General features: G+C 50.1%; 1 protein-coding gene and 1 long non-coding RNA gene across 3 annotated transcripts in view; both read right to left on the bottom strand.

Moving 5' to 3' along the window:
* The window catches only part of LOC119949095, an 82599-nt gene extending 80140 nt beyond the window's left edge, over positions 1-2459 (bottom strand). Inside the window, exon 1 of one of the 2 annotated variants that reach the window (XR_005457166.1) lies at positions 2393-2459. This is a non-coding gene — a long non-coding RNA (uncharacterized LOC119949095). The remainder of the gene's footprint in view (positions 1-2392) is intronic. The other variant, XR_005457167.1, reaches the window with a different exon arrangement.
* A 5481-nt stretch (positions 2460-7940) lies between these two features.
* DAPK3 (death associated protein kinase 3) lies at positions 7941-19355 on the bottom strand. Its single transcript, XM_038771537.1, has 8 exons — positions 19221-19355; positions 13609-13969; positions 13316-13445; positions 12204-12252; positions 11197-11223; positions 10737-10889; positions 9390-9435; positions 7941-9068 (listed from the first exon to the last, which is right to left on the bottom strand). The coding sequence occupies exons 1-8, from the start codon at positions 19280-19282 to the stop codon at positions 8532-8534; spliced, it is 1365 nt and encodes a 454-aa protein (XP_038627465.1). The 5' UTR covers positions 19283-19355; the 3' UTR covers positions 7941-8531.
* Positions 19356-24552: the final 5197 nt, after the last annotated feature.

Genomic DNA, 24552 nt, shown 5'->3' with positions numbered 1-24552 from the left:
CCTCAACCTCAGGAGCAGCTCCAGCCAGATCGGACCAAACCAAATATTCACAACACCATCCCCTGCCTCCTCTCCCTCTTGCTCCCCCCCACCCTCTTTTCCAGGAAAAACTCCGGCAGGCAAAACCCTCCAGGGCTTTGTCAACAGCCAGGTGGCTTGTCATCACCCCATCACTCACATGGGGACATGTGAGGGGGACACAGTGTGAAGAACGGTGGGGGAGAGGGAAGTTGTCAGGAGACCCAGGGGCTGGATCCCGGTGACTGAGTCCAGGAGGCATGTGAGGCCAGAAGGATGAAAGCTGACTTTCTCCCATCCTGTGGGGGCTGGGAGGGTACCTAGCTCAGGGTCCGGCCTGGGTCCCAACCTGCATCCCAGCCTTAGGGCTTCCAGCAGGAATTTGATGTTGCGGTAAACACCACTGCTGCTCCTGCACACCTCCCAGGAGCCTAGTTTGGGGAGCAAAATGGGTTCTGTTCACCTTAGCATTGACGACCCCTTTCATCGACCCTTGCACCAACTTCAACAATGCAAGTTCAACCCCTTCGCACCGTCTCCCCCTGGACTCCTCTAGGCCCCTCTGAAGGGAAGGAAGGAATTTCTTCTGCCATTTTCCTAACCATAACCTCTCTTTTTCCCCACTCATTTCCAGCCCCTCTACTTCAACCACCTGCTCTGAGGAAGAGACATGACATTTGCCTCTGCAACATTCCAACAGCATTAATAATAATAATAATAATAATGGCATTTATTAAGCGCTTACTATGTGCAAAGCACTGTTCTAAGCACTTAAATTTTGCTTGGCTTGGGCAAGAGGAAAAGTGGAGAGGTTAGTGGATGAGGGTGGCATGTACATCTGAGCCAGATGAGAGGCAGAGACAGAGATTGAGCCCTACTTTATTTACTTCCCTCTCCCTTATCTATTTTAACGTCTCCCCACCCTGTAGACTGTAACCTCCTTGTGAGCAGGGATCGCATGTACCCACTCTGTTGTATTGGACTTTCCCAAGCGCTTAGTACCGTGTTCTGCAAACAGTAAGCCCTCAATAAATACCACTGACTGATTGATTGATTCAGGAAATGTCAAAAAGCAAATCACTCCCTGAAGTCTGGCCCCATCCCCTTTTCCCACTGCATCCTACATATTCCGAGTTTACCAAAGAGTGAACCAAAACACAAAGTAGCAGAGGTGCCAGCTTTTCAGCGAAAGGGGGAAGGGATTTTTAGGGAGGAGACCAGCCTGGCTCTTCTCTCACAGACCTCCCCCTCTCCCCACGGCCCGCGCAGAAGAATCCGTGAAATCGATTCATTATTTGGGCCGGTCTCTAGGCAGCAGGACCCCCACATCTGGTGGCTGATGGACACGCCTTTCTCTACCCTCCTCCCCCCTGAACCTCCCAGAGTCAGGGCGGTAGAAAGCAAAGCAAATAAGGACAAAATGCAGACCCTGGGACAGCCGCACATGGCTTTCGACTGAAGTGCCTGCAATGGCAAACTCCCATGGGGACTTATACACCAGATGCTGTAGAACGGATCTGGCCCGTTGGAAATGGCATAAAATTTGCAGAACAGTGACGCCTCCAATTCTCCCCCCAACCCACCCGCAACATGCTAACGTTGCTGCCTGCACGTCCACACTGCTCTGAAGCCAGAGGGCACAAAAGCAAGCGCCACAAACCAAAACATCCAGGAAGAGTCTGTCTCTTTCAAAGAGTGAGGAAGAGGGAATATGAATTTACTGAAAACCAGATAACAAATGCCACCGAGAGCACCTCCTTTCCCTGTTCATAAAAACCACACCACACCCAGCTCAACTTTCCCCTGGAACATATAAAGAAATGGAGTCTGGGGACCTGCAGCATAATCACAGTCCTCCGAACACCCTGCGGGTTCTGTTCCAGGCAAGGTATGATCGCAAACAGGCATGCACAGTGGGGCAAACTACCCCATGGGTCAGCATTTGGACATTTATCCATCATTACTTAGATTAAGAGCCCCGTCTGGAACAGGGACTGATTATCCTGGATCTACCCCGGCGCTTCGAACAGTGCTTGGCACCCAGTAAGTCCTTAACAAATACCACAATTAGCATTATAAATCATCATAAAAGATTGCAAGTTTAAAAACCAACAGACACCACACACTCCCAAACCTCCTTTCTCTCCCTCTGCCCCCTCTTCCCGAGGCTTTTCTTTGCCTTAAAATGTCGAGGGTTTTCATTCTAAGCAGTGCCCCAACATTTTAACTCCATTAAGGATCTGTGTGTCAGAATTTCCTTTAATGGTGTCTTTTTTTTTGTTGTTTCACTCCTTTTTTTAAACTTTCTTTTTAGCCACGTTTGACGGTGCATTTCAAGTTTATTATTATTGCCTGTGGATGGTCTGGTACTTACTTTTTTTTTCTCACAACATTGTGTTTTAAGGGTCTCGGGCTGGTGGAGACTGCAGGACTCTCTGGGTCCTTAGGCTCTGGCTTTATGGTAGATCACATGCAGCAGAAGATTATTAATAGCAGCCCAGATCGCTGTCTCCTGCCTTCCTAACTTTGGTCAAAACTGTGACAGCTGGCTGGTCATCAGAAACACGGGATTACAAGCTGTCAGTTCCAGCCAGAGAAAGCAGCTCCCTCCCCCTGTGGCCTTTGTCCCACAGGGCCAGGGGCATCAAGAACCTGCCCAGAAAATCAGCCAGTAGGCCTCAAAGAAATGGACTATCTTTTGCTTCTCCATTTGGAATGTTTTCATGGGGTTTCTTCCTCTCTGGCTTCAAGGGAAAAGCTAGTGAGTAGGTCAATTGCCCCAAATGCCGGGAGCAGGAGAAGTAAAAGGAGCTTGATTAACTGGCCTGCTCATTTGAGTTCCAATTTTCTTCCCTATCTGATGTGTACTACCTTCATCAGGACTATGAGCTCCGGACAGAAAGCTGTACTAGTTGCTTGGGAACAACAAAATTAAAAGACATGATCCTTTCCCTGGAGGGGCTTCCAATTTAATGGGGCAGCTGGAGCAGGTAAGAGAAACTGCAGGGTTTTGGAGTCATGCCACATCAGAGAAGCAGAGTGGCTTAGTGGCAAGTCGGAGTCGCAGGACCTGTGGTTTGAGCCCAGCTCCCCCACTTGTCTGCTGTGTGACCTTGGACTAGCCACTTGACTTCTTCGGGACTGACTTTCCACAGCTGTAAAAAGAGGAATAAGCTACAGATTCTCCCTTCTTCTTAGACTGCAAACAGGTGGGGCAGCTACTGTGTTTGATCTGCTTCTCCAGTACTTGGCACATAGTACTGTGGCTCTGGCCACACCTCCTGAATTCCTTTGAAGTATATACCCATCTCTGTTTGCATAATTTGCCCTGACCCCCTCCAGGGCAGGAAGGGGGAGAAGGAGGGTTACAGTAAAAGTGTCCGTTGTATGTGCATTTGGGAGAGTTTATCTAAGGATATGTGTCTGTGGATTCTCCCACTGGCCTTTCCAGCTTCTCAACCGCACTGTGAACTCACAAAGACTGACCTTTGAAAACTGTATAGCGATTTTAGTCTTGCTTCCTATATTTCTCCCAGATCTGCTGTGCTGCAAAAATCAGGTCTGCTGGGCCATAGTATGAAGCACGCTGAGACTCCAGGAGGACTCGTTGGCAATGGAGAATAGTAGTTGCCATCATCATTATCATCAGTCGTGTTTATTGAGCACTTACTGTCGCAGAGCACTGTACTAAGCACTTGGGAGACTACAACAGAGTTGGTAGGCAAATTTCCTGCCCACAATGAGCGTACAGTCTGGAGGGGAGAATTCACTCCCCTTGAGAAGGCTTAGTGGTGGGGGGTTTTTTGGGGGGGTGGTTATGTTATTTAACATTTAACAGATATAAAAAGGACTTATTATATGCCAGGCACTGTACTAAGCAGTGGGGTAGATAGAGCTAATCATATTGGACACAGTCCATGTCCCATATGGGGCTCACAGTCTTAATCCCCATTTTACAGATGAGGTAACTGAGGCTCAGAGAAGTCAAGTGACTTGCCCAAGGTCACACAGCAGACAGGTGGCAGAGCTCAGAATAGTACCCAGGTCCTTCCTACTCCCAGGCCCCTGCTCTATCTACTAGGCCACGCTGCTTCTCTTTTGCCTGTATTTAAGATGCCCACCTAAAGTATACTACAAAAGAGAAAAATATTTCATCTCTCTATTCACTTTCCCCCACTCTTTTATTTCTGTCCCTCGTTCACCCTATCTCTGTCACCCCTCTCTTTATCGAACATCTTATATCCCTATTTTTAAAATCCAATTTGCTTGTTCGGAGCAATCAGCCAGGGTGAAGGCGGAGGCTCAGCTTGAGAATGTGAGAGAACAGGAATATTTGTGAGAAGTGAAGAGGAGGGGATGTTCTCACTCAAAGGTTTCAACTCCCATTCCTGGACTTTTCTAGGCCTGTTTGTGTCTTGCAGTTGCTGGGTTGGAAATGGCAGCATGAAAGCTGAGTTGAGGGGGGCTTGGACTGATTTGACAGGAATGTAACGGGAGTGAATGTGGGGTTGCAGTATTCTCTTTAGACTAAGCTCGTTGTGGGCAGGGAACGTCTACCAACTCTGTTGTACTCTCCCAAGCGCTTAGTACAGTGCTCTGCACACAGTAAGTGCTCAATAAATACTACTGATTAATGGAGTTCTTAATGGTATTTGATTAATGAAGTTCTTAACAATGGTATTTATTAAGCACTTACTATGTGCCAAGCACTGGGATAGATTCAATCATTCAGTCGTATTTATTGAGTGCTTACTATGTGCAGAGCACTGTACTAAGCACTTGGGAAAGTACAATACAGCAATTAAGAGAGACAGTCCCTTCCCACAATGAGCTCAAAGAATGGGGGGGAGAGACAGCAATATAAATAAATAACATTACAGACATATGCATAAATGTTGTGAGGCAGGAAGGGGGGGAAGAGCAAAAGGAGCAATTCAGGGTGACATGGAAGAGAGTGGGAGATGAGGAAAAGCGGGACGTAGTCTGGGAAGGCCTCTTGGAGGAGATGTGCCTTCAGTAAGGCTTTAAAGCGGGGGAGAATAATTGTCTGGCGGATTTGAGGCGGGAGGGCTTTCCAGGCCAGAGGTAGGATGTGGGCCAGGGGTCAGCGGGTTAGCACCAGAGGAGCAAAGTAGGTTGTAGAAAGAGAGAAGGGAGGTGAGGTAGGAGGGGGGCAAGATGTTGGAGAGCTTTAAAGCCAATGGTGAGGAGTTTTTGTTTGATATGGAGGTAGATAGGCAACCACTGGAGATTTCTGAGGGAAGTGACATGCCCTGATAATAGTAATAATAATAATAATGGTATAATTATAATAATAATGGTATTTGTTAAGCACTTACTATGTGTCAAACACTGTACTAAGCACTGGAGTATAATCAGGCTGGACACTGTTCCTATCCCACATGGGGCTCATGGTCTAGGAAATAATAAATGTGGTATTTGCTAAGCGCTTACTATGTGCCAAGCACTGTACTAAATGCTGGGGTAGATACAAGATAATCAGGTTCAGATTGGGGCTCACAGTCTAAGTAGGAGGGAGCACAGGTATTGAACCCCCATTTTGCAGATGAGAGAACTGAGGCACAAAGAAGTGAAATAACTTGCCCAAGGTCACGCACAAGGCAAGTGATAGAAGCGGGTATAGCGGGTCCCCCGAACACCCAGGCCTTTTGTTCTTTCCACTAGACGACGCAGCTTCTTTTGATTACCTCTGCTAATTGCCCTCTCTCTTGCCTTGGCTCCCGTCGCAGATGATGATCTGATTTTCCTTCTCGTCTGCCACGCAGAGACTCCAGGTTTTCAAATTGGAAAAAAAAAAATACCATCTGGAGGAAGGGAAAGGACGGTCCAGCGACGTTTTCTGAACTGACTGTCCCAACAGTGCCACTTGGTGGCTACACTCTAAAACCAGCCAAATTGGCCCCTGTAGGTTGGGGACAGTAATAATAATAATAATAATGGTATTTGCTAAGCGCTTATTATGTGCAAAGCACTGTTCTAAGTGCTGGGGAGGTCACAAGGCGATCAGGTTGTCCCACGGGGGGGTCTCACAGTCTTCATCCCCATTTTGCAGCTGAGGCCCAGAAAAGTGAAGTGACGTGCCCAAAGTCACACAGCTGACAAGTGGCGGAGCTGGGATTTGAACCCATGACCTCCGACTCCCAAGCCCGGGCTCTTTCCCCTGGGCCACGCTGCTTCTCTAGTAGTTACCTAGCAATGGTAATAGTAGTTATTGAATGCAGAGTATCTATTTTGGGGGTCGAGAGTAAGGGGATGAGGTGGGGGACCGATTCGGAAAATTTTGTGAAGGGGCAGCCAGGAGGGTTTGACTGGGACCCTGGAAAGATTAGCCACTTTTTTCAAACTGGTCCCAAACTGGATTCATAATAGTTACGTGACCGCCCCCCCCCCACCAGCTCCTCAAATCCGACAATTACTCTCGCCCCATTTTATAGCCTTATTGAAGGCACATCTCCTCCAAGAGGCCTTCCCAGACTAAGTCCCACTTTTCCTCATCTCCCATTCCCTTGAGTCGCCTTGACTTACTCCCCCCCCCACACCCCACCCAGCCCCACAGCACTCACGTATATAGCTGTAATTTTATTTATTTGTATTGATGTCTGTCTCCCCCACCCTCTAGACTGTAAACTCGTTGTGGGTAGGGAATGTTACTGTTTATTGCTGTATTGTACTTTCCCAAGCACTTAGTACAGTGCTCTGCACACAGTAAGTGCTCAATAAATAGTTGAATGAATGAATGATTCCTCTCCTCTCCTGTCTGGTTCAGGGACAGGCTGCATTGAAGTTTCAGGATGGAGGTGGCTAAATAGTAAAACCTTGAGTTTTACACCCCTTTCATCCTAAGAAATCAGAGACCCTGCTTTTTTCCTGATTTTGATTTGTACTTCCCCTACTCCTTAAAAGGGTGAAGCAGGAAAGGGGACAGGATTCTCAGCGGGTGATAAAAAGAACCGTCAGAAACACTTTATCCTTTTGGAAGGAGTCAGTTCTGGGCTGTGGCCAGAAGACATCAGGGCTTTCTGCATCCTAGAATTCAGTGTTGAAGAACAAGGTAGCCCTGTTGTGGTAGATGGAGCCCTTTAGGGCCGTAGGTTGCAGACATCTGTTTTTAGAGTCGAATCTGGCTCATTTTAGAGATAAACGGGGCTCCACAGCCTGGACAAGTCCTTCCCCCCAACCCCCAGACACCTCTCCGCAGCACGTGACACCGCTACCATGCCGGCACACAGCCTCAGTTGCCCCAGGTGGCATTGAGCCTTTGGGCCCCATCATGCCTGGGGTAGGGGATACAGGAAGATGTGGGGGCTACAGGACGCTGGCCACCCTCAAGCCACAGATCTGGACCCCTACTTCGGGATGGGGGGCTGATCCCGGGAGATCTGGCCCATCCCCTACCCACGTTGCCAGCAATAGCTGTTGCTATGACTTCGTCGCACCGCAGGCCATCGTATTAGCACCCAGCGCGATGAGATGATACCACATATCACGCAGGGAGCCATAAGTCGCATGATGGTTTGTGCACCAACTGCACACAGGTTTCCTTTTGATCGGCTCTTCTGCTCCTGCTCTAAAATAAAGTCAGGTTGCTGGGAGCCCTTCTGGATCTAGGTGCACCCCTGCAGCTGCAGAAATCTTCTCAGGTGCTGCCGGGAAGAATTTCAACCTGGCAGATCTATGACGGGCTACTAGAAGCAAAGATAATTTACTTATTTTTATTAATGTCTGTCTCCCCCTCTAGACAAGCTCATTGTGGGCAGGGAATGTGTTTGTTTATTGTTGTATTGTACTCTCCCAAGCGCTTAGTACGGTGCTCGGCACACAGTAAGCGCTCGATAAATACGACTGACAACTGCTTTGGCCATAAGAAATACGATGCCCCCAAACCCGACACGACCCAAGCATCCTATAGGTATAAAACTTTATTTTATTCATGATGCATTACCGCATACGTTGTGTGCATTACATTGTTCCAGGACCCGAGTCCAATTATAGCCATATATAACAGGTACAGATCGGGTCCCGCTACTGTGAGTATATCATCCACTACGTGAGTATTCAACTGGCCAGAGAAGGGAGGGAGCAAGAAAAGGGAGAGGGGAGTCCACTCTGTCGAGAGTGTAGGGACAGGGGTCGGGGCAGGGCGGGGCCCATTCCGGACCAGAGGAGGGGGAAAAAAAAAGCCATTTGTCCTAAAGGTGCTTATACTTCGACAAACAGATTTGAAAAGGAAGTTGAAAAGAAAATTTCCTTAGCCCTAGAATCGAGTTACGATTTGAACTAAACCTGTCCGCCTAAGCCCGCTCCCCTCCTGGTGCAGGAACAAGTGGAAATTTCCCATGTACACTGGGAAGAGGAAGAAGAAAACAAATGAGAAGCTTCACTGGTCTCTCTAGCCATCCGTACGGAACCAGTCCGGGCTGCTGCCCGCAGGAGACGGCCACGAAGGAGAATGCCGCCCCCGCTCAGCCCCCCGCCGGAGGTGGTCGGGGCTGCTAGCGGATGCCGCAGTCGCTCTCCTGCAGCTTCTCCTGCTCCATGGCCCGCACCAGGTCCTGGACGAACCTCATCTCCGATGCCACCTGCTTGGCCAGGGCCTCGTAGCGGTTCTCCAGCCGCCCGAAGCCCCGCTTGAGCCCGTTGGCGGCGAGCAGGGCCCCCTTGGCCTCTTCCTGGGTCTGCCGCTTCAGGGCCTCCGTCTTGTGGAGCTCCTGGCGGAGCTGCCGCAGGTCTTGGCCGATGCTCTCGTTCTCCTCCTTGTACCAGGCCTCCTTCTCTTCATAGATGGAGGTCAGGGCCTCGATGTCCTCCCGGAAGAGCTTCTTACTGTGCTCCAGCTCCTTCAGGCCCTCCTCGGCCGCCGCCACTTCCTCCAGCACCTTGGAGAAGCGCTCGAAGTTGATGTAGGTGTTGTTGGGAGGCATGCTGGAGTGGGACTTGATGGTGTATTCCTTGAGCCGGGTCGTCTTCAGCCGCCGCCGCTCGGGCTTCTTGCCGCTGTCCTCGTTCCGCACGTTCCTCCTCTTGATCACCTGGCGGGGGGCGGGAGGGAGGGGAGGATGAAGGCAAGACTCAATGAGCGAGTAGGTCAGTGGGGATTCGGCGAGGACCGGGCCACGAGAGGAAAGACATTATGGGGCAGCGCCTTATACAAGCTGCAATGCCGCTTTTCTGGAGCCACAGAGCGTCAGGTGGCAGGGGGCCCCGAGGCTTGGCTCGGTCACTCCCTCGGGTCCTCACCCCGGGCCCGCTCTTGGGCCAACCCTGGGATGGACTGTGCCAATGGGCACAGGGTGACTTCCTGAAACTGCCGGCCCTGGAGACTGTGCTCCGGAGACTCCCCATCTCCTCACCTTAATCCAGGAGTGCTCCAGGCTCTGGGCAATGGTCATCCTCTTCCTGGAACAAGAGCAGCATTACATTCCTGCTCCCTGGCCTGACTCGGCACCTCCCCTCCCGCCCAGGATCTCCAGAGCCCTTGGGCTGGAAGAGAGAGCCACAAGGCCCCAGGCCTGTAGCTCGGAGGCAAAATCGGGTATTTCATTTCACTGTCTGCGGGCGGGGAATGAGGGAAGAGCTTCTCCATGGCTCCTTGAGGGCCGGGATCGCGTCAACCAACTCTACTGTGTCGTCCTCTCCCGAGAGCTTAGTACAGGGCTCTATGCACGGCAGACCAGAAGCTCCTTGAGGGCAAGGATCTACTGTGTTGTTCCCTCCTGAGCGCTGAATACGGGGCCCAGAACCCAGCAGACTGTAAACTCCTTGAGGGAAAGGTTCAGGTCTACCAACAACTATGTGGTCCTCTACCGGGTGCTTAGCGCAGGGCTCTGACACAGTAGACCCTAGGTTCCTTAAGGGCAAGGATCGGGTCTTCCAACTCTACTGTGCTGTCTTCTCCCGAGTGCTCAGTACAGGGCTCTGCACCAAGAAAGCGCTCAAGAAATACCACTGATTAACTGATTGGAGCCTGTGGAAAAGCTGAGATGGGATTTAGTGAGATTTACTTGCAAGATTAAGGCATTCCTTCAAGGAGGAGATGGGGATTCAGGTGCTGTTTAACGACTGGGGAAACTGAGGTGGCAGGTGAGCAGTGCCTGATCCAAGTCAGTGCGAGCTGGAACTGGAATTCCAAGAACTCTCGGCTCCTACCCGAGCCAATCCCGGCCAATTCACACTCACCACTTCATCTCCCCAGTCTTCTGACCCAGGCAATAAAAATCAACCAACTTAACCTGGGGAAGCAGCGTGACCTAGTGGAAAGGACACGGGCCTGGGGGGCCCCTGACGGAACTTGGGGTTCTCATCCCTACTCTGGCAACTGTCTGCTGTGTGACATCGGGCAGGTCGCTTCACTTCTCTGTGCCTCTTTGTCCTCATCTGTAAAATGAGGATTCCGATACCTGTTCTCCCTCCGGTTTAGACTGTGAGCCCCACGTGGGCTTACATCTGCTTACACTGTATCTACCCCAGCATACCTGTTCTCCCTCCGGTTTAGATTGTGAGCCCCACGTGGGCTTACATCTGCTTACACTGTATCTACCCCAGCATCCAACATGGTGTTCGGCACTTAAGTAAGCGCTTAAAAAAATACAATTATTACTGTTATTATTCATCATTAGGCCCGCGGCTTCCCTGGCCTTTCCCTCTCCACAAGGGACGGTGCAGCTGTTGCCCCCGCCCCCATCCCCAGAACCTCGTACTTGGGGTCCTTGACGAGTAGTCGGCGGATGAAGTCCTTGGCCAGCTCGCTGGTGTTACTGAAATATTCCTCATCAAAATCATAGTTCACCGCCGAGATGTTGGTCAGGGTCTCTTGTTTGGTTTCACCCAAGAATGGAGATGCGCCGCTTAAACTGGACAACACACACACACACACGCACCCTGTCAGAGGTTGGCGCTCACCTAGGCCAGGGGCCCTGGTCCCCAAGCTCGGTTTCCCACATTGCCACTTGGGTGGAAGCTGGGAGAAACAGATGGAAGAATACGGGGACAGCAAAGAATCTGGCCCTTTCCTTGCTGCTTCAAAGGATATACTAAGGGTCCAAGCTTGACTAGCTAGGACTTGCCCCTGAGGAGGGCAAATGGTCAAGTAGAGTCACTGTCTCCCGCGCCTTCTCTTTAACAAAGGGAAATGAGGGAATTGAACCTCCAGGTACTCACAGGATGTAGGTGATCACTCCAATGCTCCTAAGAAGGGAGAAAAGAGAAACTTGGTCACAGCTGGCCACCTCCGCAACCCAGATATGCCACTGGCAAGAGACAGAACCCCAAGAGCTCAGAAAGAGGGCTAAGGTACTTCATGCCCTCAGGAGACCAGCAGTGTTGCCTAGTGGATGGAGCACGGGCCTGAGACTCAGAAGGACCTGGGTTCTAATTCCGGCTCCACCGCTTGTCCGCTGTGTGACCTTGGGGGAGTCATTTAGCTTCCCTGTGCTTAATTACCTCATCTGCAAAATGCGGGTTAAGACTTTGAGCCCCATGGGGGACATGGACTGTGTCCAACCTGATTATCTTTTATCTATCCACAGTGCCACAGTACAGTGGCACCTAGTAAGCGCTTAACAAACACCGTTTTAAAAAAAGGAGAGCCGGAGGAGAAAAGAGGACTGGGTTTCCTGAAATGGACCCTTGAGCCGCCACAATTATTTTCCAAGGTGTAAGAATACCCTCACATAACAGGACTTTTGGGAAATGCAAAGAGTATGATAAGCCCTGTGGGGGGGAAGGGGCAGAAGGAGAGACCTTCTTAACCCAAAAAAATCTCTATCTCCTACTGACCTCCCTCTCTCTCTCTTGAAGTCCGATTCCTGAGGCTAGGCTTGATGGGCTCAGAAGTTACGGGAGTCACCCATCACGGGAAGCAGCGTGGCCTTAGAGTCAGAAGACCTGGGTTCTAATCCGATTGCTAGCTGCGTGACCCCAGGCAAGTCACTTCACTTCTCTGTGCCTCTCAGTTTCCTCAACTGTAAAATGGGGATTCAATACCTGTCCTCCCTCCGACTTAGAGCGTGAGCCCCTTGTGGGACAGGGACTGTGTCCGATCTGATTAGCCTGAATCTACCCCAGTGCTTAGAACGGCACTTGACACATCTTAAGCGTTTAACAAATACTACAATCACTAAAACAGGGCAGTGGGTTGAACTCGCTTCAAAGGAAGTCATACTCACCACATGTCAGCCTCTAGCCCCAGGGGCTCGTAGTTCACGATCTCAGGAGCTTGGTGAAAGAGGAGGAGATGGATCAGTCTCAAGTATGACACCCCCAGCGCTCCCACCCAAAAAAGATTCAACCCCTTCGGCTTTCAAAACCCCAAGAGGCAGTCGAGCCGGGGAGAACCAGGGTAAGCGCTCAATAAATACGACTGATGATGATAAGGTTGAACCGGGTGGATAGGCAATCTGAAATGGTATCTGGACCTCCAGAACTTGGGCTCCTCTGCATCTAAGTGGAAGGTCTAGGGAGGGTCAGAGAGTTGGGCCAGTGGTAGTCAAAATAATAGAGGGGAAGCAGTGTAGCTTAGTGGAGCCTGGGAGTCAGAGGACCTGCATTCTAAACCCAGCTCTGCCACTTGTCTGTTGGGTGACCTTGGGCAAGCCACTTCACTTCTCTGTGACTCAGTTCCTTCATCTGCGAAATGGGGACTAAGACTGTGAGCCCCAAGTAAGCCAGGGACTGTGTCCAACCTGATGACCTTGTATCCACCCCAGGGCTTAGTACAGTGTCTGGCACATAGCTATACCATTAAAAAAAAAAAAAGCTATGCAACAAAAGCACTCACTGTGGGCAGAGCACTGTACGAAGCCCTGGGAAAGCAGCATGGTCTACAGGATATAGCATGGTCCTGGGAGCCTGAGGACCTGGGTTCTAATCCTGGCTCTGCCTCTTGTCTGCTGGGTGACCTTGCGCAAGTCACTTCACTTCTCTAGGCCTGTCTCGGTTTCCTCAACTGTGAAATGGGAATTCAATGCTGTTCTCCTACTTGACTGTGAGTCCCACGTAGGATCGGCCTGTGTTTGGCCTGATCAACTTGCACAGCGCTTAGAAAAGTGTCTGACATATAGTAACTGCTTAACAAATACCATTAAAAAAAAATACCCAGGCGAGAATGGCACTGGTGCCCCCTCTCCCCCAGCCAGGAAAAAGAAATCACTCTGGAGCCTGGCTTCCCTTTCCCACCCTTCCCACCCCATATGGAGGAAAATTATTTTCCCAAGCATTTGGGTACAGTGCTCTGCACCCAGTAAGCATTTAATAAATACGACTGAATGAAGTCTCTCACCCACGAACTCTGGGGTCCCAAAGATGTTCTTGAACTCATTCCCTGCCTCAATTTTGTGGGCAATGCCAAAGTCGATCAGCTTGATGCGAGGATTGGGCACGTTCTTGTCCAGAAGCATGATGTTCTCAGGCTACGGAAGAACAAGTCGTCAGACCCCAGGGGTTTGGTGTTACCCTCTCAGGTCCCGGACTGGGGATGGGGGGTAGAAGGAGAGCTCCCATTCGACAGCAGTAGCAGCCTCGTTTGCTCTGAGCCTGTAAGGCTGAGTCTGGGGGCAAGGGAGCGAGACTCACCTTTAGGTCAAAGTGGGCAATGTGCTTAGAGTGCAGGTAGTGGACCCCATCGAGGATCTGCTTCAGAAACTGTGTGGCCTCCTCCTCAGTCAGGGACTCTTTCTCAGCCAGAAAGTCAAAGAGCTCCCCGCCAGAGACCAGCTCCAGGATCAGCACCACGTCCGTCTTGTTCTCAAAGATGTCATGGAGGGTGATGATGTTGGGGTGCTGAATCTCCCTCAGGATGTCCACTTCCCGCTCGATCTCTTCCCGGCTCACCCCCCGCCGGCTGGACGACAGGCGACGCTTCTTAATGAACTTGGCCGCGTACTCCAGCCCGTTACTCTTCTGCCGACACTTCCTCACAATTGCAAACTGACCGCTAGGAGAAGAGGTTGGAAAAGCGGAAGTAATACCATCCCCAAAAGCTCCCGGGGAAGCAGAAGACGTCCCGCTCCCCTCGATTCCTGGGGCTCCCCCCGAACCATCAATCCACTTTTCCCACTGGGCTGGGGAAACCAACAACCGCCGCATAGGGGGGAAATCGGCGGCCTCATCCCAAGACACAGGGGTGGGGGGAGGGCACCGCCTTCTAAAATAGGGAACAGGAACCGGGGTAGCCAGAAGGAGGGATAAAATGGCTCTCACTCTCACCACAGGGCCCTAAAAAAAAGAAAAGATACATGGGGGTCTGGACCCAGGAGTGTCTTCCCACATAAGACCCGATCTGGTCGCGGTGGGAGAGGGAAGATGGGTGAGGAGAGAAAGATGTGTGTTGATTTTAATCACACCCTGATTCAGGTTGAAGTAAGGGTATGGGGGACACAGAGAAAGTGAGGAAGGAGATAGGTTCAGGTGAAATTCTAAGTTATTTCTAAAACTGGCCTAACTAATGGGTCAGAACTGAAGTCAAGAGCAAAAGACCTTGGGAGAGAAGAGGAGTATTACTTTCTCCAGCTACCTTTTCTCTCTGACCAAAGCCAGCTCCAAAGCAATCAATCACACACACACCAAAAAAAAAAAAAAAAATCAGGCACCTACCTATCCTTCTTCTCATTGCCACTGAAGTTACCTGTCAGTGCAGCACAAGTCATGTTTTTGGGCAACTCACGTTGACCCACCCCCCAGCTTTCCTGACCACCTTCCCCAAACCACCTCCATCTCTCAGTCCCTCCCACCATGTCCCCCGCCATGGCCTTCCTCTTTCATTTCAATTCTTCAAGCTTTTATTAACAGCTGCTGCTGCCGCCACCTCAGCCACCCACCCCCTTCCACCATTTGCAGCAGCCGCCTTCCGGGACTGCAAATTGTTGGGGGCTGGAGCTGGGCCAGGGTGGGATGGGGAGAGTTGGAGGAAGAAGGCGGGTTGGTTGAGAGGGAAGGAAAGAGATGATCAGTGCGGGGGGAGGTCAACAGCTGAATAAGCAGTGTAGTCTAGTGGAAGGAGTACAGGCCTAGAGTGAGAGGATCCTGGTTTTGCCACTTGCCCACTGCATGACCTTGGGCAAATCATTTCATTTCTCTGGGCCTCGATTTTCTCATCTGTAAAAATGGCGATTAAATACCTGTTCTCCCTTCCCCTTATATTATGAGCCCCAGTGCAATAGGGACTGGTCTGACCTGATTCATTTGTGTCTACTCTAGCACTTAGTACAGTGCTTGGCACATATTAAGAGCTTAACAAATGCCATTAAAAAAAAAAGGAGCGGCGGCCTTCTTCTCGGCCTAGGGCCTCCTCCCCAGCTGGATTTCAAAGAGGGCATCAACTGTTTCCTCCAAGCATTCTGCTGCCATTGTCAAGCCAGCACGGCACGGGAAACAGCATGGCCTAGCGGAAAGGGCACGGGCCTGGGAATCAGGAAGGACACCTGGGCTCTAATCCCAGCTCTACCACTTATCTGCTGAGTGACCTTGGGCAAGTCACTTCACTTCTGTGCCTCAATTGTCTCATCTGTAAAATGGTGATTAAGACTGTAAATCCCATGTGGGACTGTGGGACATGGACTGTGTCCTACCTAATAATCTTGGATCTACCCGAGGGTCCTGGTGACTCTCCTGGTAACCAGGCAGTCTCTTCTTCCCAGGCTCTGGTCTCTCCCATTCCACCCCCCTACCCACGCTCTAAACTGTGGCTTTTAATAATAATAATAATAATGTTATTTGTTAAGCGCTTACTATGTGCAAAGCACTGTTCTATGCGCCGGGGAGGTTACAAGGTGATCAGGTTGTCGCCGGGGGTGCTCACAGTTTTAATCCCCATTTTACAGATGAGGTAACAGAGGCACAGAGAAGTGAAGTGACTTGCCCAAAGTCACACAGCTAACAGTTGGCTGAGCCGGGATTTGAACCCATGACCTCTGACTCCAAAGCTCGGGCTCTTTCCACAGAGCCACGCTGCTTCTCTTTTCTCCCTCCCGACCCCCGTCCGCCACCCGACCATCACTGCCCGCATTTCCAGAGATGCGATTAAGTAAGCTAGGGTGGTCATGTCGAAAATAATGCATTATAAAGATGAAAGAGCGGGCAAAAAGTGAAAAATGTAAAGACCATCTGCCTTAATTCAAAATTTCTTTAGTTAAAGACTGCCTGGATTGGTACCCAAGATGAGCATGAGGTATTTGTTAAGCACTTACTATGGTTGGACACAGTCCACTCATTCATTCATTCATTCATTCAATCATATTTATTGAGTGCTTACTGTGTGCAGTGTACTGTACTAAGCGCTTGGAAAGTACAATAAGCAATAAAGAGAGACAATCCCTGCCCATAGCGGGCTTATAGTCTAGAGGGGGGGAGGCAGACATCAAAATAATAGGCATCAATATAAACAGAATTATTCATATGTGCTGTGGGGCTGAGGGGGAAGAGCAAAGGGAGTAAGTCAAGGTGACACGGAAGGGAGGGGGAGCTGAGGAAAAGGGGCTTAGTCTGGGAAGGCTTCTTGGAGGAGGTGTGCCTTCAGTAGGGCTTTGAAGGAGGGGAGGGGAGAAGAGTGATTGTTCGGCGGATTTGAGGAGGGAGGGCGTTCCAAGCCAGAGGTAGGACGTGGGCCAGGGCTCGGTGGCGAGACAGGTGAGATTGAGGCACAGTGAGAAGGTTAGCACCAGAGGAGTGGAGTGTGCTGGCTGGGATGTAGAAGGAGAGAAGGGAGGTGAGGTAAGAAGGGACAAGGTGATGAAGAGCTTTGAAGCCAATAGTGAGGACTTTTTGATATGCAAGTTCATAGGCAACCACTGGAGATTTTTGAGGAAGGGGGTGACATGCCCTGAACGTTTCTGTAGAAGGATAATCCGGGCAGCGGAGTGAAGTATGGACTGAAGTGGGGAGAGGCAGAAGGTTGGGAGGTCAGAAAGGAGGCTGATGCCGTAAGCCAGTCGGGAGGGATGAGTGATTGTACTAACGTGGTGGCGGTTTGGACGGAGAGGGGAGGGCGGATCTTGGCGATACTGTGAAGGTGAGACCAGCAGGATTTAGAGATGGATTGGATATGTGGGGTGAATGAGAGAGTGTAGTCAAGGATGACACCACGTTTGCGGGCTTGTGAGAAGGAAGGAAGGATTTTCCCAGTGGTGGGAAAATTTGGGAGAGGACAGGGTTGGGGAGGGAAGATAAGGAGCTCTGTCTTGGACAAGTTGAGTTTGAGGTGGCGGGAGGACAGCCAAGAGGAGATGTCCTGAAGGCAGGACGAGATGCGAGCCTGGAGGGAAGAACAGGGAAGGAGATATAGACTTGGGTGTCATCCGCATAGAGATGATAGTTGAAGCTGTGGAAGCAAACTAGTTCTCCAAGAGAGTGAGTGGACATGGGGAATACAAGGGGACCAAGAATTGAACGTTGAAGGACCCCTACAGTTAGGGGATAGGAGGGGGAGGAGGAAACTGAGAATGAATGGCCAGAGAGATAAAAGGAGAACCAGGAGAGGATGGAGTCAGTGAAGCCAAGGTTGGATAACGTATTGAGGAGAGGATGGTCCACAGTGTCAGAAGCAACTGAGAGGTAGTGGAGGATTAGGATGGAGTAGGAGCCGTTGGATTTGGAAAGAAGGAGGTCATTGGTGACCTTCGAGGGGGCAGTTTCAGTGGAGTTAAGGGGAGGGAAGCCAGATTAGAGGGGGTACAGGAGAGAGTTGGAGGAGAAAAATTCAAGGTAGTGAGTGTAGATGACTCGCTCAAGGAGTTTGGAGAGGAAGGGTAGGATGGGGCAATAACTGGAGGGGGCTGTGGGGTCAAGGGAGAGACCAGAAAAGAGACGTGGGTATGTTTGAAGGCAGTGGGGAAGAAGCCACTGTTGAAGACGGTGAAGGTTGAAGATGGTAGTTAAGGAGGGAAGGAGAGAAGGGGTGAGTGTTTTTATAAGGTGTGAAGGAATTGGGTCCAATGCGCATATGGAAGGGGTGGCACTTGAGAGGAGGCAAGAGATCTCCTCTGAAGATACTGCTGGATAGGATGGGAAAGTTGAAGGAGGGGCCGAGAGGAGGGGAAGAGGTGATTTTGGGGAGCTCACACCTAATGGTGTTAATTTTCTTAATGAAATAGACGGCCAGATCCTTGGGGGCTGAGGACGGATGTCAGGGGGCCTGAGGAGGGCATTAAATATCTGGAACAACTGGCAAGGGTGATGGGCATGGGGGTAAATAAGGGAAGAGAAATAGTTTTGCCAGGCAGAGGAGGGGGCAGAGTTAAGGTAAGAAAGGAGAAACTTGAAGTGGACAAGGTCGGCCTGATGTTTAGATTTCCGCCAGCAGCGTTCAGTGGCTCGAGCATAAGAGCCAAGGAGGTGGACAGTGGAGGTGATCCAAGGCTGGCTGTGGGTTAGTGGTGCGAGAGCGACGAAGGGACAGGGGAGCGATATGTCCCCCGTTGGGCTCACAGTCCAACGGGAGGGAGGAGGAGCTAATCCCCAATTTTTAGATGAGGGAACTGAGGCCCAGAGACGTGACGTGACTTGCCCAAGTTCCCACAGCAGACAAGCGGAGCCGGGATTAGAACCCAGGTCCTCTGACTCCCAGGCCCGGGCTCTTTCCACTGGGCCAGGCTTCTTGATGATTTACATTTTCATCTGGTGATCTCACGGGGTTGCTGAGTGGCGCACGGTTTTATTGAGAGGGCTGACCTCACCATAAAAGGCCTTGGGCTCCATGGGAAAGAGATGGACCCCAGATACCAAGCAAGAGAACAAACACGCAGGAAGCCAGCCCCTCTACTGAAACAGCCAACTCGAAACTTGGTGTTCACGACAACAGGACAGGCCTCTATCTGGGTTCACACTGGCACTCCGGTTACCTTGGGCTCCCCATGTTGGGTAGGGACTGTCTCTAGATGTTGCCAATTTGTACTTCCCAAGCGCTTAGTACAGCGCTCTGCACATAGTAAGCGCTCAGTAAATATGATTGATTGGGCTCGTGTCACCGCTTCCTCGCCCTTTCCCCTTTATCTAGCCTCTTAGGAAGCCGAACTCGGAGAATCTAGCTCGTCTCCCACAGAGGAGGAGGAGGAAGGCTTTGGATTAAGGTTGCCACCAAGGTGGCCACTCAAAAGCATCAGGTTTAGGCTCATCCTGGGGCTACCCTCCATTCAGGGGCTTCCCTCTCCTCCACCCACGGGGTCCCCGGGCGAGTCCTGTAGCCCGCTCACCTGCCCAGCTCCTCGCCCATCTCATAGTGCTCTTCCACATCCTCCTGCCTGAAGGTGGACATGGTGAATGGCCGCGGGGTGGGGGGGTGGGGTGGGTCCTCTTCTCCGGGGAAAGCCGGCGAATCCAGGACAAAAGGCCACGGCCCTGGTGAGACGGGGAAGGGGAGTGAGGAAGGAGGGGGAAAGGGCTGCTCCAGCCGCCTCCCCTACAAGATGGGGGGGGGAGGAGAGAGATAAAGGTGTGGTAGGCAGGAGAGAGGGACCCCCCAAAAGAGAGGTAACCCCACCCCTCCCCAACTCCGCCAACCTTCCGGATCGGCCCTGCTGCTTCCCGCCCCCCAAGTGGCTTCTTCTCCCCTGCTCAATCCCCCCCCTCACCAGCCCCATGTTACCTCCGCTCCCCGTCCGCCGCTCCTCCCCTACTTCGGCCTCCTCTGACGTCACTGCTCCCCCAAGTCCCGCCCCCTCGCGGTACGTCACGGCCCTCCTCGCCGGCTGATTGGCTACGGCAGCTGCCTGTCTCCAAGGCCACTTCCGGTTTCTGGTTCCTTCTCCTCCTTTCCCTTGGCCGGCCATATCGTCCAAGCCCCTCTCCACATTGGCAGCGGAGGACATGGCTGCCAACTGAGTTGGCCTGTCCTCTCCCAAGCGCTTAGCAGAGGGCCCTGCATCAGTCAATCAGTTCGGCTTGGCCCGGTGGAAAGAGCCCGCGCTTGGGAGTCAGGCTGTCGTCAGCTGTGAGACTTTGGGGTAAGTCTCTGGGCCTCAGTTCCCTCATCTGTAAAATGGGTGTGAGCCCCACCTAATCACCTTGAATCCACCCCAGCGCTGAGAACAGTGCACGGCACATAGGCCATCCGCCCATCCAGCTCTCTTCCTCCCTTCAAGGCCCTACTGAGAGCTCACCTCCTCCAGGAGGCCTTCCCACACTGAGCCCCCTCCTTCCTCTTCCCACAGCACCTGTATATATATATATATATGTATTGCCCTATTTTATTTGTATATGTTTATTCTATTTATTTAGAAATGTTTATGAATATCTATGAATATTTATTCTATTTATTTTATTTTGTTAAGATCAATCAGTCAATCGTATCTATTGAGCGCTTACTGTGTGCAGAGCACTGTACTGAGCGCTTGGGAAGTCCAAGTTGGCAACATATAGAGACGGTCCCTACCCAACAGTGGGCTCACAGTCTAGAAGGGGGAGACGGAGAACAAAACCAAACAAACTAACAAAATAAAATGAATAGAATAGATATGTACAGGTAAAATAAATAAAGAGTAATAAATATGTACAAAGATATATACAGGTGCTGTGGGGAAGGGAAGGAGGTAAGATGGGATGGAGAGGGGGACGAGGGGGAGAGGAAGGAAGGGGCTCAGTCTGGGAAGGCCTCCTGGAGGAGGTGAGCTCTCAATAGAGCCTTGAAGGGAGGAAGAGAGCTAGCTAATAGTTAATTAATAGCTAATTAATAGTTAATTAATAGTTAATAGCTAGTTAATATGTTTTGTTTTGTTCTCTGTCTCCCCCTTCTAGACTGTGAGCCCGGTGTTGGGTAGGGACCGTCTCTATATGTTGCCAACTTGTACTTCCCAAGCGCTTAGTACAGTGCTGTGCACACAGTAAGTGCTCGAATACGATTGAATGAATGAATGCCATCATTATTATTATTATTACTGTTGATGATGACGAACAAGACTTTTTCCAAGAGCCCTTTGTTGGCCCTTCTTCTCCTTGGCCTTTAATAATAATTCTGGTGTGTGTGTTAAGTGCTTACGAATGCGCCAGGTACTGTACTAAGTTAAGTGCCGGGGTGGATTGGGCACAGTCCCTGTTCCACAGATGAGAGACAATCCCCATTTTACAGAGGAGGGAACTGAATGCAGACATAAAAATAAACTTCATGAGAAGCAGTGTGGCCTAATGGAAAGAGCACAGGCCTGGGAATCAGAGGACCAGGGCTCTAATGTGACTCTGCCATTGGTTTGCTGTGAGACCTTGGGTGAGTCATTTAATTTCTCTGTGCTTCAGTTACCTCATCTGTAAAATGGGGATTGGATCCTACTCCCTCCTACTTAGACCATGAGCCCCATGCAGGATGGAGATTGTGTCCAACCTGATAGCCTTGTCTACCCCAGTGCTTAGAACAGTGCTTGTCACATAGTAAGCACTTAACAAATATCACTTTTTTGAATAGATGGAAGCAGGAGAGTGTAAAGGATATGTGCATAAGCGGTGTGGGGCTGGGGTGAGTGTCAAAATGCTTAAAGGGTACACAGCCAAATGCAACAGGCGATGCAGAGGGGAGGGTGGGGAGGGGAAATGAGGGCTTAGTCAGGAAGGCCTCTTGAAAGAACGTGGTTTTAAGAGGGTCTAGACTGTAAGCCCACTGTTGGGTACGGACCGTCTCTATACGTTGCCAACTTGTACTTCCCAAGCGCTTAGTACAGTGCTCTGCACACAGTAAGTGCTCAATAAATACGATTGAATTAATGAATGAATGGTGGACTATCAGATATGAAAGGGAGGGAATTCCAGGCCCAAGGGAGGCCATGGGGAAGGAGCGTGGCTCAGTGGAAAGAGCCCGGGCTTTGGAGTCAATCAATCAATCATATTGATTGAGCGCTTACTGTGTGCAGAGCACTGTACTAAGCACTTGGGAAGTACAAGTTGGCGACATATAGAGACAGTCCCTACCCAACAGTGGGCTCACAGGCTAGAAGGGGGAGACAGAGAACAAAACCAAACATACTAACAAAATAAAATAAATAGAATAGATATGTACAAGATAGAGTAAAAAATATGTACAAACATCAGGTCATGGGTTCAAGTCCCCACTCTGCCACTTTTCAGCTGTGTGACTTTGGGCAAGTCACTTAACTGCTCTGTGCCTGTTACCTCATCTGTAAAATGGGGATTAAGACTGTCAGCCCTCCGTGGGACCGACTGATCACCTTGTAACCTCCCCAGCACGTAGAACAGTGCTTTGCACATAGTAAGCGCTTAATAAATTCCATTATTATTATGAGCAAGGGGTTGGCATTGGGATAGATGAGATTGAGAGAGAGTAGGATGGTGTTAGGGGAGCCAAGTGTGTGTAGAAGATCAGTAAGGTAGGAAGGGGAGAAACTGATAGTTCTTTTGTTTGTTTTTATGGTATTTGTTAAACATTTACTGTGTGTCAGGCACTATAATAAGCGCTGGGCTTTGTACACAGTCCCTGGTTTACTTGGGGCTCAGTCTTAATCCCCATTTACAAATGAGGTAACTGAGGCCCAGAGAAGCTGTGATTTGCCCAAGGTCACAAAAACAGACAAGCAGCAGAGTCAGAATTAGAACCCAGGTCCTTCTGATGCCCAGGCTCTATCAGTCAATCAATCAGATTTTATTGAGTGCTACCGTTTGCAGGACCCTGAACTAAGCGCTTGGGAGAGAAAAGCACAATATAACAGATAAAATCCCTGCCCACAACGAGCTTAGTCTAGAGGGGGAGGCAGATGTTAATATAAATAAATAATATGTACATAAGTGCTGTGGGGCTGGAGGGGGTGGTGAATAAAGGGAGTGGGAAAAGAGGAAATGGCTTAGGGAAGGCCTCTTGGAGATGTGCCTTCAATCTAATTATCAGGCCAACTTCAAGTTTATTATTGCATGCTTTAACTGCCCTCTCCTCTGCCTGGCAAAATTATTTCTCCACCCGTATTGACACCCATGCCCATCATCCTTGCCAGTTGTTCCAGACATATAACTTCCTCCTCAGGCCCCCTGTTCCCCTATCCCTTGCCCCCAATGACCTGGCCATCTACTTTATTAAGAAAATTGACACTATCAGGCGTGAGCTCCCTAAAATCGCTACCGGCTCTAAAGCCCTTCTGCAGTCACATCTCAGCCTTCCTCAGTTTAGATAAGTAGCATAGCCTAACAGATACCATAAAAAAGCTCTAATCCCCCCATTTAATATTCCGCCAGTTGTCACTTTCAGCATTTAAGAACTCATCTTAGATATCCTATTAATAACTAATAACTCAGTGTAGTTATTAAGCACTTACACTGCGAAAGCATAAATGGGTGAGAATTAGTTTCTGGCTTTCAAGGGGCCTATGATGAATAATAAAAGTAGGGAGAGGGTACTAGGATATGAAGAAATGAAACAGTAAAAAAACACTAAATTTAAAAGACAAGGACAAGTGCACAAAATAATAAGTGCACAATCCTTCTAGACTGTGAGCCCGTTGTTGGGTAGGGACCGTCTCTATATGTTGCCAACTTGTACTTTCCAAGCGCTTAGTACGGTGCTGTGCACACAGTAAGTGCTCAAATGATTGAATAATAATCAATAAAATCAAGCTCCGATAAAAGCAGAATGGTGCCCAGAAGAGCTTCCGGCCCCTCGTGGTTCAAGGCCCAACAAGTCACACCCACAGTAATTGCCACAGCCTAACTGTAGCCCTCTAGACTGTAAGCTCGTTGTGGGCAGGGAACGTGGCTGCCAGCTGTTATACTGTACTCTCCCAAACGCTTATTAAGTTCAGTGCTTTGCATGCAGTAAGTGCTCAATAAATACCACTGATTATCACTTTTGATTCTGTGGTCTCATGCTGCTGCTGCTTGTAGCTTTCTCTACATAAAGAAAGCAAGGCAAGACAGGAACATGGCCTTGGAAATCAATCAGTGGTATTTATGGGCAAAGCACTGTTCTAAGCACTGGGGAGGTTACAAGGTGATCAGGTTGTCCCACGGGGGCCTCAGTCTTAATCCCCATTTTACAGATGAGGTAACAGGCACAGAGAAGTTGTGACTTGCCCAAAGTCACACAACTAATTGGCAGAGCAGGCATTTAAACCCACGACCTGACTCCATGCTCCTTCCACTGAGCAACACTCAACTAGCTCTGCCATCTTGAAAGGTATCTTCATCCTCTGCAGCATCTTTTCCACTGGATTGGCCCAGGGCCACCCTCTGGGGAAGAAACTTCCCTCTATGCCTTACCAAGTTGCATACCAAAATCCCAAAGTTGTCCCAAACCACTCCCAGCTCGCTGAGGTAATCAAACAGCAATCCACACTCACCTACAACCTTGGGGGCACCGTTTTTCCTTTAAGAAAGCTTTTCCGCATTGAGCAGGTGGGTGCAGGGCAAGAGACTAATCACGTTTAGCTGAGGGAAGGTAGGTAGCAGTCTGGGCAAAGCAGGTCTGTACCTGGACTCTCCATTGATGGAGTAATTATTTAAGCCAGACCATACTCCTTTTAGAAAGTCACCCCCACCTAACCCCGGGAAGCAGTAGCTTACTGCCCACATCCTGGATCCAGAATGAAGACACAGCTG

This window comes from Tachyglossus aculeatus, chromosome X2 (assembly GCF_015852505.1).
Source record: "Tachyglossus aculeatus isolate mTacAcu1 chromosome X2, mTacAcu1.pri, whole genome shotgun sequence".
Taxonomy (NCBI): Eukaryota; Metazoa; Chordata; class Mammalia; order Monotremata; family Tachyglossidae; genus Tachyglossus; species Tachyglossus aculeatus.
This window is presented reverse-complemented; position numbering and strand designations above follow the sequence as displayed.

Coding starts and splice junctions, on each gene's coding strand:
- DAPK3 (XM_038771537.1), bottom strand. CDS start 19,282: ATGTCCACCTTCAGGCAGGAGGATGTGGAAGAGCACTATGAGATGGGC. Junction 10,890..11,196: donor GGAGTGATCACCTACATCCT/GTGAGTACCTGG, acceptor TGTGTTGTCCAG/TTTAAGCGGCGCATCTCCAT. Junction 9,436..10,736: donor CTACTCGTCAAGGACCCCAA/GTACGAGGTTCT, acceptor CTCTTGTTCCAG/GAAGAGGATGACCATTGCCC.